The sequence below is a fragment of the Alosa alosa genome, chromosome 1 (assembly GCF_017589495.1).
Source record: "Alosa alosa isolate M-15738 ecotype Scorff River chromosome 1, AALO_Geno_1.1, whole genome shotgun sequence".
Taxonomy (NCBI): domain Eukaryota; kingdom Metazoa; phylum Chordata; class Actinopteri; order Clupeiformes; family Clupeidae; genus Alosa; species Alosa alosa.
This window is the reverse complement of record NC_063189.1, coordinates 19,958,004-19,971,831: the sequence shown is the minus strand read 5'-3', so window position 1 is coordinate 19,971,831 and position 13,828 is coordinate 19,958,004. Positions and strand designations below refer to the sequence as shown.

Here is a 13,828-nt window from a genome sequence, read left to right as displayed (position 1 = left end):
CTGTGTGTCATCACCTTTACATTGGTAGTTTATATGACCCGGGTAGACTCCGGGCCAGGCTCGACCCAGACGAGGCAGCAGCCTGGGTACATCTGCATGGTTAGTTGGTTGGTTGGTTGACATCATGTTTCTCTGCCTCCTAAGGAACGCAGAATGGCTCCACTGAACCAGTCTCTCATTTGACCCACCAAACGGAGCTATTTCTCAATGAGGGGCATTTAGCTCATACACGCCCCTAACCCCCAACACCCCACCCCCCCCCCCCCCTTCTCTCCCGCCCTCACCCCCACCCACCCCAGTGGTTGTAGTGTGTGGGTTCCCTGTGTCCTCTCTCTGGTGGACTACGAGCTGAGAGCGTTTAGATTGAGAGCTCTCAGCGGAACGGCTGTAGGTTTGCGTTGTTTTTATTTTCATTCAAGCTTTGAAGGCCGTGAGACAGCGTGGGGGTGACCATCTGGAGATAACAGGCTTCAGATATGAAAATAGCATCAGCGTGTTTCTCCAGTTGTGTTTGTATTTACAGGTGAGGCTTTGATACAGCAACATATTACAGATAGCACCTGTCCTGACAGAACAAACCAGCTTTGGGCCCAAGCTGGGTCAAATCTATGGAAAGGTCAGTGAGCTATCTGATCTGAACTGAACTGTGTGTGTGTGTGTGTGTGTGCGTGTGTGTGTGTGTGTGTGTGTGTGCATACAACACTATCAGCAAGTGCATACAGCACTATCAGATTTGCAAGCTTACAAACATGTGATGCTTGCGGTGACACAAATGATTTATTACTGTTCACTCTTGCGAGTGACTCCACTTTTGGAGCATCTTAAATAAAAATCTCAGTAAATGTATATACACATTAACACACAGACATGTGGCGCGACTGAGAACTCAGGTGTGAGCAGGCACCTGTGATGGAAGAGTTGTGTTTTTTTTTTGTTTACTTGTTTGTTCGTTTTGCTTCTTTCCTTGTAGTAGTTTTGCATTGGTACATTCCATTCAGGGTCCTTGAGTTCTGTTGGAAAGTTCTGAAACTCTCCATTTTGGGTAGCTGGTGCTTGTGGTCCTCTTGGTGTGTGTGTGTTTGTATGAGAGTGTGTGTGTGTGTGTGTGTGTGTGTGTGTGTGTCAGGTTTGTGGAAGGTATGATCTTGAGGACAGGCTGGAATAAGGAGAGTTAAAGGGCAGAGAGATGGCAGGCAAGAGAGAAGAGAGATTAAAGAGAGGAGGAGAAGAGTGCAGAGGCAGAGGCAGACGGAGGCTTGATGGCAAAGTCCACGCTGTCTCTCACTGGTGCTCTCCTTTCTTTATCACTTTCCTTCTAGTTTCTCTCTCTCTCTCTCTCTCTTTCTCTCTCTCCCGCCCTCACGCCGGCCTTGGCTCTAGACTAGGTTCCTCCAGTTCGGGGATGGTTTGGGTGGGGAAGCGGAACCTTTGCGCAACTGTGCTGCGCCACGTCGGGGAAGAGTTAGGGGAGCGCGCGGCCCAGCGGGATGGGGGCCGGCGGTTGGCAGGACGGGCAGGGCGCTGAAAACACGCCTCCAGGGGAGGAGCCACTGGAGAACGAGGCAGGTCCTGATGAGTCGGAAGAGAGAAAAACATTAGTTACAGTACACGTGTAAAAAAGTGAAACATTTACAGTGTGTGTGTATGTGTATGTGTATGTATGTGTGTGTGTGTGTGTGTGTGTGTATTAATCACAGTATGGTTTGTGTGTGTTGGGATCTTGAGTAGAATTAAAGGGACTATTTTGTTTGTGCCTTTCCCCACAGCCCCTTCATCTTGGCCCCTATACTGCATCCTCACACTTAGAGTCGATGGCCCCTATACTGCATCCTCACACTTAGAGTGAGTCTATGGCCCCTATACTGCATCCTCACACTTAGGGCCCGTCCCATTTCTCCCCCCTTAAAACTTCCACTTGGTTTTGATTGCCCTCAACATTAAAGCCCCCTCGACAAGGGAAGTGGAGGTGAAGATCTTTCCCTATGAATTGGGAAACCACTATATGCAAATTAGTGTAGCGAACGTGCTCACCTACGTCACGCGCAGCGCCGACGTGTCTACCGGTAGTAGCCTGCTACTATTTTCATTCAGGAACATGCCCATTCCAGCGGTCATTGTTGTGTGGGCCGTGCTGGTTTATGTACGTCTGGTTAATCAACAAAGATATCCGTGTTCATGTGAACGCCAGAACACACACCCTAAATATTGACGAAACTACCCAGATCAGATATAACGTTATTTGATGGGCAGACTCTCTCAAAGTACTCAGCAGATATCATGAACATCGTCAGATAGCTTCGTGAGATATTTTCTAACATTAGTGTTCAAAACTCAACAGTCCATCAGATGTGCATCAAACTAACATATTCCAACATATTTCGAAATTTTAATATGCTTATTTGCGAAAATATATGAAAAATGTGGCCGGCTCGCTGAGCTCGCATGGTATCCTGGGTAATTTCATCTCCCACTTCGTTTTAAGCCTGCATCGGTCCTGGCTATATTTTGAGGGTTGACTTTAAGGGGAAAATAGCACTTCCCCTTGCTCCCTAAAGTAATGGGACACCCTAGCCCTACACGTGCACGCGCAAAAACGAGGGTTAGGGCAAAAATCTAGGGGTAGGGGAGGTATTGGGACGGGCCCTTAGAGTCTATGGCCCCTATACGGCATCCTCACACTTAGAGTGAGTCTATGGCCCCTATACTGCACCCTCACACTTAGAGTCTATGGCCCCTATACTGCATCCTCACATTTAGTGAGTCTACCTATACTGCATCCTCACACTTAGAGTGAGTCTATGGCATGACATGTAATAGGCTAGCTTGGTGTACTACTGTAACTCATCAACAGCAACACCGTGTGTATCTTTGACCTACATGTCACTATTCCGTATTTAAAATTTTAAATATTTATTCTTGACTCTGTCTGAGAAGTTACAAATTCATGAAGGAGAATCTTTTTAGCACACGCAATGACGTTAAACTGAACTTATGACAAGGACAATTTGAATTAAATTAAATTAGAAATCTTTCTAATATAATGACAAGAAAATGTGTTGATATTGTGATGTGAACTATGCTATGACATGTTTTTCTATAGATGTCTGTGTACGTGTGTCCCTCCTTTTTGGTAGTGAGATCCTAAGTGAGTAATTTTTTTAGGTGCTTGTGTGCATGTGTATATGTGTGTGAGTGTGTGTGAACATATTTATGTCCGAGTCAGGTGTTAGCTGACTGTTCGAGCAGATGTGAGTGATCTGGTGAGTGTGTGTGTCCATCTTTTTTTGTAGTGAGGTGGAGACCCTATCTGAGTGAGCCGACCGCCTGACCTCCTTCTGACTGGCTGCCAGGACAGTAGTGCCAAGCCAATCGCTTATAATTAGCCTGTTTCCGGAGACTGCCGGCGGCTCCTTCAGACGCACAGCAGAACCTAATCCAGGAAGCAGGCTAATCTAGTCAGGCTAAAAATACCGCTGACAGCGCCGCCACCACTGAACGCACAGCAAGAAGACAGAGAGCAACACCCTAATCTAATAACGGGCTAATCGGCTAGCATGCTAACACGCTAATGGCAATGCTAATGCAGGGTAGACGTGCTTTGGCAGGCATTCAGCTTCTCGAACTGCTAAGCTAAATGGTCCCGACTGTGAACTGAGCTCCTCTGTCTGTTGTGTTTCTCTTCAGAGGTCAGGGTGAATTTACCACTGAAATGCCCAGGCACACATTTTTCATACTGTCTCTGCTGGGAGACTGCATTAGCCTACCTGGGAGGTCTCATCGAGAGATTTGTTTTGTATATCAGGAAAACGTGCACTCATTTTACATTGTGTTCTAATTTTACTAAATTGTGTACTCATTTTAGTAAACCGTTTGCTCATTTTACTAAATTGTTTACTAAATTGTGCACTGATTTTAATTTAATGCACAAATTAGTAAAAATGAGCACATGATTTAGTGAAATGAGCACATGATTTGGTAAAATGAGCACATGATTTAGTGAAATGAGCACATGATTTGGTAAAATGAGCACATGATTTGGTAAAATGAGCACACAGTTGAGTAAACGGGCACACAACTGAATAAAACGAGTGCATATCCTCTCGATATAAAAAAATATATACTGTGATGACACCTCCCGGGCTCTGTACCGACTGATCATTGATTTATTTCAGCTCCACTTAGATGAATTATAAATGATAACCATAACGACTTGTCAACAAAGTTGCTCATAAATTATTCCTTATACTGGCGATCTAACAATATATCCTGCATGGATTCAATTACATTTAATGCTGGGAGAGTGCGAGAATGTCACCTTGACACATCTATTCCGATAAATGATGCTTTTGCACTTACTGCAAAATGACGAGGTTACAGAATAGCACTCACAGGTCCCTGGATGCTCGTGTGTGTGTGTGTGTGTGTGTGTGTGTGTTTGTTCTCAGTGACAGTGTGACTGTATTAACAAGATATAATGCGAGCACCAGCAGGCTTCTTGGAGGAGAAGCCAGCAGTGCGCCTTCCTCTTACCCCTCACAGCAGCTCACCAACACACTTACACAAGATATGTACGCCATTTTGAACATATCTCAGAGCCAACAGGTCAACACTTGAGCTTTTAATAACTGACCCCTGAATAGTAATCTGCTTGAATGATGATCCTTTGAATACACACAATGGGTACAGAATGGTGATATTTACCATTTTAACTGTATGTATTTCATATGAATTGATCATTTGTATTAATTATTAACATATCATATGTGATCGTGTTTAAGATCTTATGTAGAGTAGTACAGCCTGATAAGCCTGTACTACGGACTCCTAGGAGATGTATTCAAAATGGCGTCCAGTGTGAAACAAAAACAGAAGTGTCCTCCATGACCCGAAGTAGCATGAGTGCTAGACGGAAGAGAGAGAGGAACAGCCAAGAGGCAGCAGCCATGATGGAAAGCATCCATGTGAAGATGGGCGTGTCACGGTGGAGTGAGTAAGTGAGTGAGTCTGTCAAGCAAGGGTTAAAAAAACCTGCCAGCCTGCTGAGGAGCATATCGACAACACACACTGAGAGCATGCAAACACACACACACACAGACAGACAGACAGACACACACACACACAACTATTAAGTATCCACTCTCTCATTCATACCGACCTCACATACACGCATACACACATTAGTGTGCAAGGACGATTGGCAAGGTTTTTTAACGTGACCATTCTGTGGTATAATTCATTCTGTGTGAAGTGATACTCATATGGACACACACTCAATTGTAAAAGAAACACAACCAGATTATATGAGGAATATGATTGATGAATATTATCACATGAAAAATTCAGTCCGTTAGTGCAAAAAGAGACAGAGAGAGGGGGGAGGAGGAAGAGAAAGGAAGAGAGAGTGTGAGAGACCGAAAGAGAGAGTGTGAGAGAGTTGAAATAAAATGGGTAACGGTGCATGGGGAAAAAAACTGTCTCACAGTGTTACATTATTGTCACTTCAACACACATGTGTACTGTGCTCCCATAAACAGAGTCAATACTCTAACATTCAGCAGCCAGTGGACCTACTAGAGACACCAGGTGATTTGAGATGTTACACCAACACACCCCACTTGGGCATCATAACAGACAGAGGAAGTGACCCACACCAGCCATACAAACACATGACATCTATTCACCAGGGCCAAATCAGAACACATGGCATCTATTCACCATGGCCAAATCAGAACAACAGTGTAACCTGTCCAGTAAGGTCAGGGGTCACAATCTCCTTTTTAAAAACCAACGTTAGCTGGCGCATTTCCTTTGGGTGTTATTGTCCCATTTGAGGTGCTCACTGTAGAGTCACAGAAGACAAGGCATGCATGCAGAAGACAAATGAACTCTCTTTCTCTCCCCCCCCCCCTCTCTCTGTCACTCACTCACTCACACTCACCCACACACATCCACACCCCCACACACTCACATACACATACATACACCCAGCCACCCACACACACACACACAGTAGACAACGTTCCTGAAGACAAAGGAGCACCTGTGTCCCTCTGTGTGGAGCTGTGTGTGTTGGGTACATGCTCATCTGTCTGACAGAGAGAGAGGCCTGTGTGTGGGGTTGAGGTGGGGTCAGAGGTCGGGAGGTAGGACAGGAGGATCATGGGAACTTACAGCGCGGCTGCGTTTACAGGCCCCAGGGGGTGGTTAGTAAGACAGTGTGGTTCTGGAACACAGCGCCACATAGGGGAGGGAGGAGGAGAAACAATAGTTATGGATTCTCATCAATCACAGCAGGTCACACACACACACACACCTCTCTCTACTACAGACACACGGGCGCACACACACACACCTCTCTCTCTACTACAGACACACGGGCGCACACACACACGCACCACACACGCACACCCACACACATGCGCTCACGCACACACACATGCAAATGCACACACATACACACACGCACGCACACACACACACCTTTCTCTCCTACACCTACCTACACATACACACACACACACACACACACACACCTCTCTCCTAAAACACACATACTGGTACACACACACCTCTGAAGCACTGCGTCACAAAGGGAAACAACATGTATGGATTCTCATCTATAACAGTTCACACATACACAGACACGCACATACACACACACACAATTCTCCTATACAAACACACACACACAACACAATTCTCCTACACAAACACACACACACACATATTCCCATCAATAATGGGAGGTCTCTTTCTCAAATACACACACCACACACACCTCTCTTTCTCTTCAACACACACAAACACACACACCTCATTCCCCTTTCTCTCCTACACACACTTCTCTGGAACATAGAGCTGAACACTGGAGAGACAACAGTTACAGATTCTAATCAATACCAAGAGGGCACACACACACACACACACACACACACACTCAGAGAGCAATAGCAGTAGCACATTGAGAGCTGGTTCAGTCGGAGGTGCTGGTCTCACCATCCTGCTATTTGTCGCTATGCTGTAAGTTCTGCCGACATGGGAGCAGTTGCGGGGGGGTGGGTGGGGGCGGCGGGGTCTGGGGGCATCTTTTAATGCTGACATCATCCATCTGGGGGAGGCATGCTTTGGATGTGGGAGAGGGTGGGGGTGTAGGAAGAGAATGACACCAGGTCTCAGCCAAGCATACTGTACATACTGGTAGCTATCCTGTAATCTGTACCGTAATCTGGCGAATACATCTCCCACTATCACTGCTGCCCTGAGGTGTGAGCTAAAGGGAATGGCTTTACCAAACTAATCAACTGTCTGGATACACTATCCCAGCTAAATACTTTCCTTCTGGTTATCAATCAGCAGCTGAACAGCAGTTATATCTGGACTACCAGCACTACAACAGATCCACACCAGCACTACAACAGATCCACAACAGATCCACACCAGGTCTACAACAGACTCACACCAGCACTACAACAGATCCACACCAGGTCTACAACAGACTCACACCAGCATTACAACAGATCCACACCAGGTCTACAACAGATCCACACCAGGACTACACCAGATCCACACCAGAGGTGCATTCAAATTCGGCAAACAGTGGCAAGGCGACCATTCGTGGTGAACATGTTTTCTTTGAACAGTTACATTTGAGCAATTTGGTGTTAACATTCCATTGTAACGGTAATTGCATTGTTACCTTCATCAAGCTCACATCCAATTCCACTGTATGTTAGCAGAGAACTACCTCTGCACACTGTTTGTGGTTGTTTGCAAACGTTCGCCGAAAACTCAAGGGAAACGGAAAACTGTTTGCCAACGTTCACAAACTTTCGCCTATGTTCCCGAATTAGAACGCACCTCAGGTCTATTACACAGATCCACACCAGGTCTACAACAGATCCACGCCAGGTATTTGCCATGTCTATGCCAGGTCTGGACCATGTCCATTCAAGACTTGGGTATAGTTTGCCACATAGCTGATAGTTTATTCTTGTCAAATGAGCAGTGGAAATCCCTTTCACTGAAGCCCATCAGAATTAAGCCTTACACACTCTAGATAGTCCCAATAGCCTTAAACACTAGATAACCCTAATAGATAGAGCCCACTCTCTATTCTCCATGAACAGTAACTGCCCTGAACGTCCCCTTGTAAATCTGCTACTCTGATGTGATAACTCTTTGTTTGCTGTCCCTGTCGTCTTGTCTAATATGAGACTAGCGCTATGAGATAGAAGCTTCCGGTAATCCATTAAAAGTGGAGGACAAATGGCATAAATCTGACTGTTGTTCAAATAACAGTGATTTGCTGTATCTATCCCTCATCATAGCTGCTCTCAATGCATTAAGCTTTCACCATGGCTTGAAAGGGCTTTGGCTGTCTGTAATTCATACATTAGAGATTATGAAAGCATCAGGTATTAACTACAGTTGGGTGTTGGGGGCCTCAACTGTGTACACACTTTACTTGATTCTGCTATCACAAATGCCCTCTGTAGACACAACAGGCGTGCATATGCTGTGTCAGACGTTAAATCCTGCGTCTAGTTTACAGTAAATCTCTGTAGATTAACGTCTTGACGCCAAGGATGACCCAGTTTTGAGTGATTCTCCCTGCACCTTGGGGGTCGTCGGGTTTGGAGCATGAGTCCTCCAGATGGATGCTGGGTAAGGGATTGTAGGAGGGGGAGGGGGGACGGGGGTTGCCATAGTTACACATTCTGATCATGGTGCAAAGAGACAATACAGCGCTATGGCGATCAAATAAAAAACAAACTCAGGCAAACATGAGAGATCAATGAGGATATAGCAGGTCATCATTGCACCATTACTCATCGTGCTGTTCCATGCTGTCATCGATTGGCAGAATGATTCATTGTTTGTGTCTGAGTTTGTGTGTGTGTGTTTATATCCAATCATAAGGTGTATATGTATCAGTGTTATTGTTAAACAAATATTTTATACCGTAAATTTACGTATGTATGGATTTCTGTAAGTTTGAGCTTGTGTTTTCTACCAACATGTATTTTTGTGCCTCTGTATGTACACATCCACATGTGCATGCAAGAATCATTGGCTAACATTAGCAAGTTGGGCATTTTAGCCGTTAGCTGCTAACGTCTCACCTCCATACATCCAGCCCTTTCCCCAGCGTCTGTGGACCTGGGGTCCCTGCCGTGAGCTCCCGGCGCTGGGCCAGTGACCACCTGCAGCCTCCTCTCCTCGCGAGCATTCTGCTCCTGGAGCTTCCTGTTCAGCAGCCGCGCCGTGTTCTCGGCCAGCGTGTGTCCCGGCGGTGCCGACAGGTCCTGCCGGATGCTGGCCACCTCGCTGCCCTGCACCTCCATGATAACCAGCTGCTGGACGGGGCTCGGAGAGCGGCCTCGCGGTACACCCGACCCCCTCAGCAGCTCCTGCACTGCACCCCCCGACGCGCACTTTGGATCCGGTCCAGCAGGGGGCGCCGCAGAACTCTCGCCGGCCTGCTGGGGCCTCGCCCTGCTGGGGGAGCGTGTGAACTTGGCCCCGGCAGGCTCCAGAGCGAGTGGCGTGTGGTCAATGATGTTGAAGAGGCTGGACAGGCCGTCGTTAATGGTGGTGTGGACGGGGCTATCACGAGTCGTCGTCGACCGTGCCCACGCCGACTCGTTGTTCCCCTTCTGAGGCGTGGACGTTGGCGTCGGGGTCCGACTAGACCCTCCCGCCCCTCCTGCTCCTCCTCCAACAGCGCCTGAATTCGCTCCCCCTCCCCCTCCACTGACCCCTGATACCACTCCACCACCCCCAACCGCCGCGGGCTCCGTCTTGGCCGTGCCCGAGGGCTTGCGCTGGAGCTTCGGGGAGCCGTATTTGGGGGAGCAGCAGGGCCGCTCAAACTTGGCCTGTCCGGGGCACGCGTTGGGGCTGGGGCGAGTGGCGCCGGTGGCGAGGAGGCGTGGAGCCGCCGCCCTTGGGCGTCAGGCAGCGGTGGGGGCTGCTGGTGAGAGCCCGCAGGGCGCTGTCCGTCTGGAGCCCCACGCTCACCGCATGGCACGTCTGCGTGCCCCGCGACATCATGCCGTTGGTCTGGCACGCCCGTCGGCGCAAAGCGGGTGGCGGGAGGCGGGGTGGGGGAGGGCCTGCGTCTTGGGAGGGAATGGGAGGATGGCGCCAGCGCCGCCGCAGGCCACCTCCTTCATGTCGTCACTCAAGTTGAGCTCCAGCGCTGCGGCCGCCGCTGCTGCTGCTGCGTAACCTCCAGCTCCTCCTCCTCCTCCACCTCCTCCACCCGCCCAGACGCCCCCGTCTTTGGCTGCCCGCGTGGGGCTGTGCAGCACACGCACCCCAAAGTGCTCCGGCGCCGTTTGGGCGGACGGCGACAGTGACGGCCCCGGGGGCGCTACGGCAGTGCTACGCTGGCAGTGCTCCGGGCTGCTGAGGGTGCTGGTGGTAAGTGTGGCGCTGGTGGTCAGGAACCACGAGCCCGGCTGGAACGGGTCGGCAGTGGGGTCGGCGGGACCGAGTCGCCGGGGGTCTGTCCGCTCGGTCCAGGCCTCCAGAGCCGAGGCTGGGGGAGGCTGCTGCTGCCCAAGGAGGGTGAGGGGTCCTGGGATGGGGCAGGAGGCACTCAGGGCCGTGGCCAGCTCCCAGCCTTTGCTGTTGAACTCCTCGATGTACTTGAGGTCATCCGGGGACAGGGGAGGAGTCACTTCGCCGCGGTCACGCACACCGCCACCGTGGTCGCTCTGGCAACTTGACTTGTCGGGAAGGAAGGGGGAACTGTCCATCAGGCGCTGGAAGTCGCTCATGGAGCAGACAGACTTGGCCCTGTCACACACACACACACACACACAAACACACACACACACACACACACACACACACACACACACACACACACACACACACACACACACACAGAGACAAGAGATACTAAGAATAATTGCAAAATGACATGCTTCTAAGTGAATAACTTCTAAACACCTATAAGATGAATGTGCCAAACATTGTCTATATATTTAATGGGGCTGTTCCAAGCCAAGGACAGACCTTTAATTTCATAAAGTGCCTTAATGAATTAATCAGACAGAATTCTGACCCTTTGGATGACCGTAGAGTAAGACATAAAGAGAAGTCATAAGGCTATGAATCAGTTTACTGTAAGAGTCTGGAAAGAGGGCGGGGTTATGCTTTTCTGCCCAATCAGAATCCTTGTCTTGTACCTGAGAAGGCTTCCACTGATCGGTTCTTCCTCTGAGTAGGCAGATGGCTCTGCCCTCTCAGAGATCTCATTAAGGGCCTGCAAAAGAAACAAAGAGTCAATTTCATCATGCATACACACAGACATATACACACTTTTAATTGCAGACACAGTATATACACATACAGTACATATACTTACACAGATATTCATATTACACAATATATATATATATATATATATACACACACACACACACACACACACACACACACACACACACACACACACACATGACACACATACACACACACAAACGCACACACACACAGTGGATTTCATTTAGCTAGACAAACTAGCAGACAAAAACAAATGCATAGATTGGATGCATTACACACACACACACACAAACACATAGACGTCCTTCAAATACAGACAAACAAACTTGTATACCTCCTTCACACACAGACAAACCAACCCACACATATACTCTTTCTCTCTCTCTTTTGTACACACATACACAGACACACACACAGAGACACACACACACCTCCTTCAGGCAGGGGAACCTCTTCTCGCTCGCCAACCTGGATGGTGGCGGTACCTGGGCCTGGCTGGGTGGGTCGAGGGAGAGGGCGTCCAGGAAGAGGCTCTCCCCAGGATGGATGCCTGCACCAGCTGGGCGGGAGTCAGTCCCGCCATCCCCCCCCTGTCCTCCAGCCGCGACTCCGAGTCGGAGGGGAGCTGGCTTGAGGGGAGCGCGGGGTCTTGCAGGGGTTCTCCTGGGGGGAACAGACCCGCTGGAGTCCCGCCTCCTTACCCTCCGGCAGGGCCAGCTCTCGCTGCATCTGGGGGGTTCAGAGAGTGTCCAGAGTTCAGAGAGTGTCCAGAGAGGTCATCTCCATTATGTAAATATCATTTCAGCTTGTGTATGTCTGTTGTACTGTATGTATGGATGTATTGGTGATGTGATGACATTGGTGTGTGTGTGTGTGTGTGTGTGCCTGTTTCTGGTGCTGGTGTGTGTGTGTGTGTGTGTTGTGTGTGTGTGTGTGTGTACGTACCCAGGTCTGTCTCTCTCTGTGGAAGTGCTCCAGGAGCTCCTGTCTCTCTCTGCCCCAGCGTCTCTCTCCGTGGTGAAGTCTCCAGCGCAGCTCCAGTGCAGCGCCATGGCTCTCAGCTAGGAGGCGCCGGTGCTCCTCACGCCCTGCTTCAGGGGGGTCCCACCTCCTTCACCTCACTCCCGTGGAGTGCGCCACCTCCTCCCAGCTGCTCACAAGCACAGAGAACATACACACATGCACAGCACAGACACACACACACACACACACACACACACACACACACACACACACACACACACACACACACAGGTTAGCTCAAAGGGACAGACTGTGTGTGGGTTGTAAGTGTGTGTGCATAGATGCAATACATCAGCTTCAGTGTAGGTCATTTCTCAGTGTAGATTTTTAAAAAGAAATATTGGTGTTAAACATTTATGGTTAAATAAATCTAATGCTTCTCACTCCTGCACACACAGACACACACACACACAGCCTTTACCACACACCTCCTTCAGGCAGGGAACCTTCTTTCTCACAACCTGGCGGTGGCGTACCTGCCCACAGGGTCGAGGGAGAGGGCTGGCCCAGGAAGAGGCTCTCCCCAGGATGGAGCCTGGCTAAGTCGGAGTCACCATCCCGCGTCCTCCAAAGCACGGCTCCCGAGTCGTGGAGGGAGCCGGGGCGAAAGAGGGGAGCCGGGTCTTTGTGGGTTCTCCTGGGGGAACAGACCCTTTGAGTCCCGCCTCCTTACCCTCCGCAGGGCCAGCTCATCTGCATCTGGGAGTTCAGAGTGTCCAGGAGTTCAGAGAGGTCCAGAGAGGTCATCTCCATTATGTAAATATCATTTCAGCTTGTGTATGTCTGTTGTACTGTATGTATGGATGTATTGGTGATGTGATGACATTGGTGTGTGTGTGTGTGTGTGTGTGCCTGTTTCTGGTGCTGGTGTGTGTGTGTGTGTGTTTGTGTTGTGTGTGTGTGTGTGTGTACGTACCCAGGTCTGTCTCTCTCTGTGGAAGTGCTCCAGGAGCTCCTGTCTCTCTCTCTGCCCCAGCCGCCTCTCCGCGGTGAAGTCTCCAGCGCAGCTCCAGTGCAGCGCCATGGCTCTCAGCTAGGAGGCGCCGGTGCTCCTCACGCTCCTGCTTCAGGGGGTCCGACACTCCTTCACCTCCTCCCGTGGAGCCCGCCACCTCCTCCAGCTGCTCACAAGCACAGAGAACATACACACATGCACAGACACATGCACAAACACACACCGACACACACACACACACACACACACACACACACAGGTTAGCTCAAAGGGACAGACTGTGTGTGGGTTGTAAGTGTGTGTGCATAGATGCAATACATCAGCTTCAGTGTAGGTCATTTCTCAGTGTAGATTTTTAAAAGAAATATTGGTGTTAAACATTTATGGTTAAATAAATCTAATGCTTCTCACTCCTGCACACACAGACACACACACACACAGCCTTTTAATAGCCTGAGTGTGACAGTGTGTCAGTGCTGTGATGATCAGAGCATAATTCAGAAATAGCTGGTTATTTTCAGAGGCTCTCTCTCTCTCTCTCTCTCTCTCTCTCTC

At 49.2% G+C, this 13,828-nt stretch overlaps 1 protein-coding gene across 1 annotated transcript in view; it reads right to left on the bottom strand.

Moving 5' to 3' along the window:
• Nucleotides 1–290: 290 nt before the first annotated feature.
• Nucleotides 291–13,828, bottom strand: part of LOC125295668 (microtubule cross-linking factor 1) — a 72,160-nt gene continuing 58,622 nt past the window's right edge. The window contains 10 exon segments of the mRNA XM_048245058.1: nucleotides 291–1,569; nucleotides 9,123–9,920; nucleotides 9,922–10,115; nucleotides 10,148–10,803; nucleotides 11,199–11,275; nucleotides 11,727–11,845; nucleotides 11,904–12,024; nucleotides 12,241–12,403; nucleotides 12,873–13,017; nucleotides 13,235–13,439. Coding sequence (XP_048101015.1) covers nucleotides 1,360–1,569; nucleotides 9,123–9,920; nucleotides 9,922–10,115; nucleotides 10,148–10,803; nucleotides 11,199–11,275; nucleotides 11,727–11,845; nucleotides 11,904–12,024; nucleotides 12,241–12,403; nucleotides 12,873–13,017; nucleotides 13,235–13,439 — 2,688 coding nt within the window. The 3' untranslated portion in view covers nucleotides 291–1,359.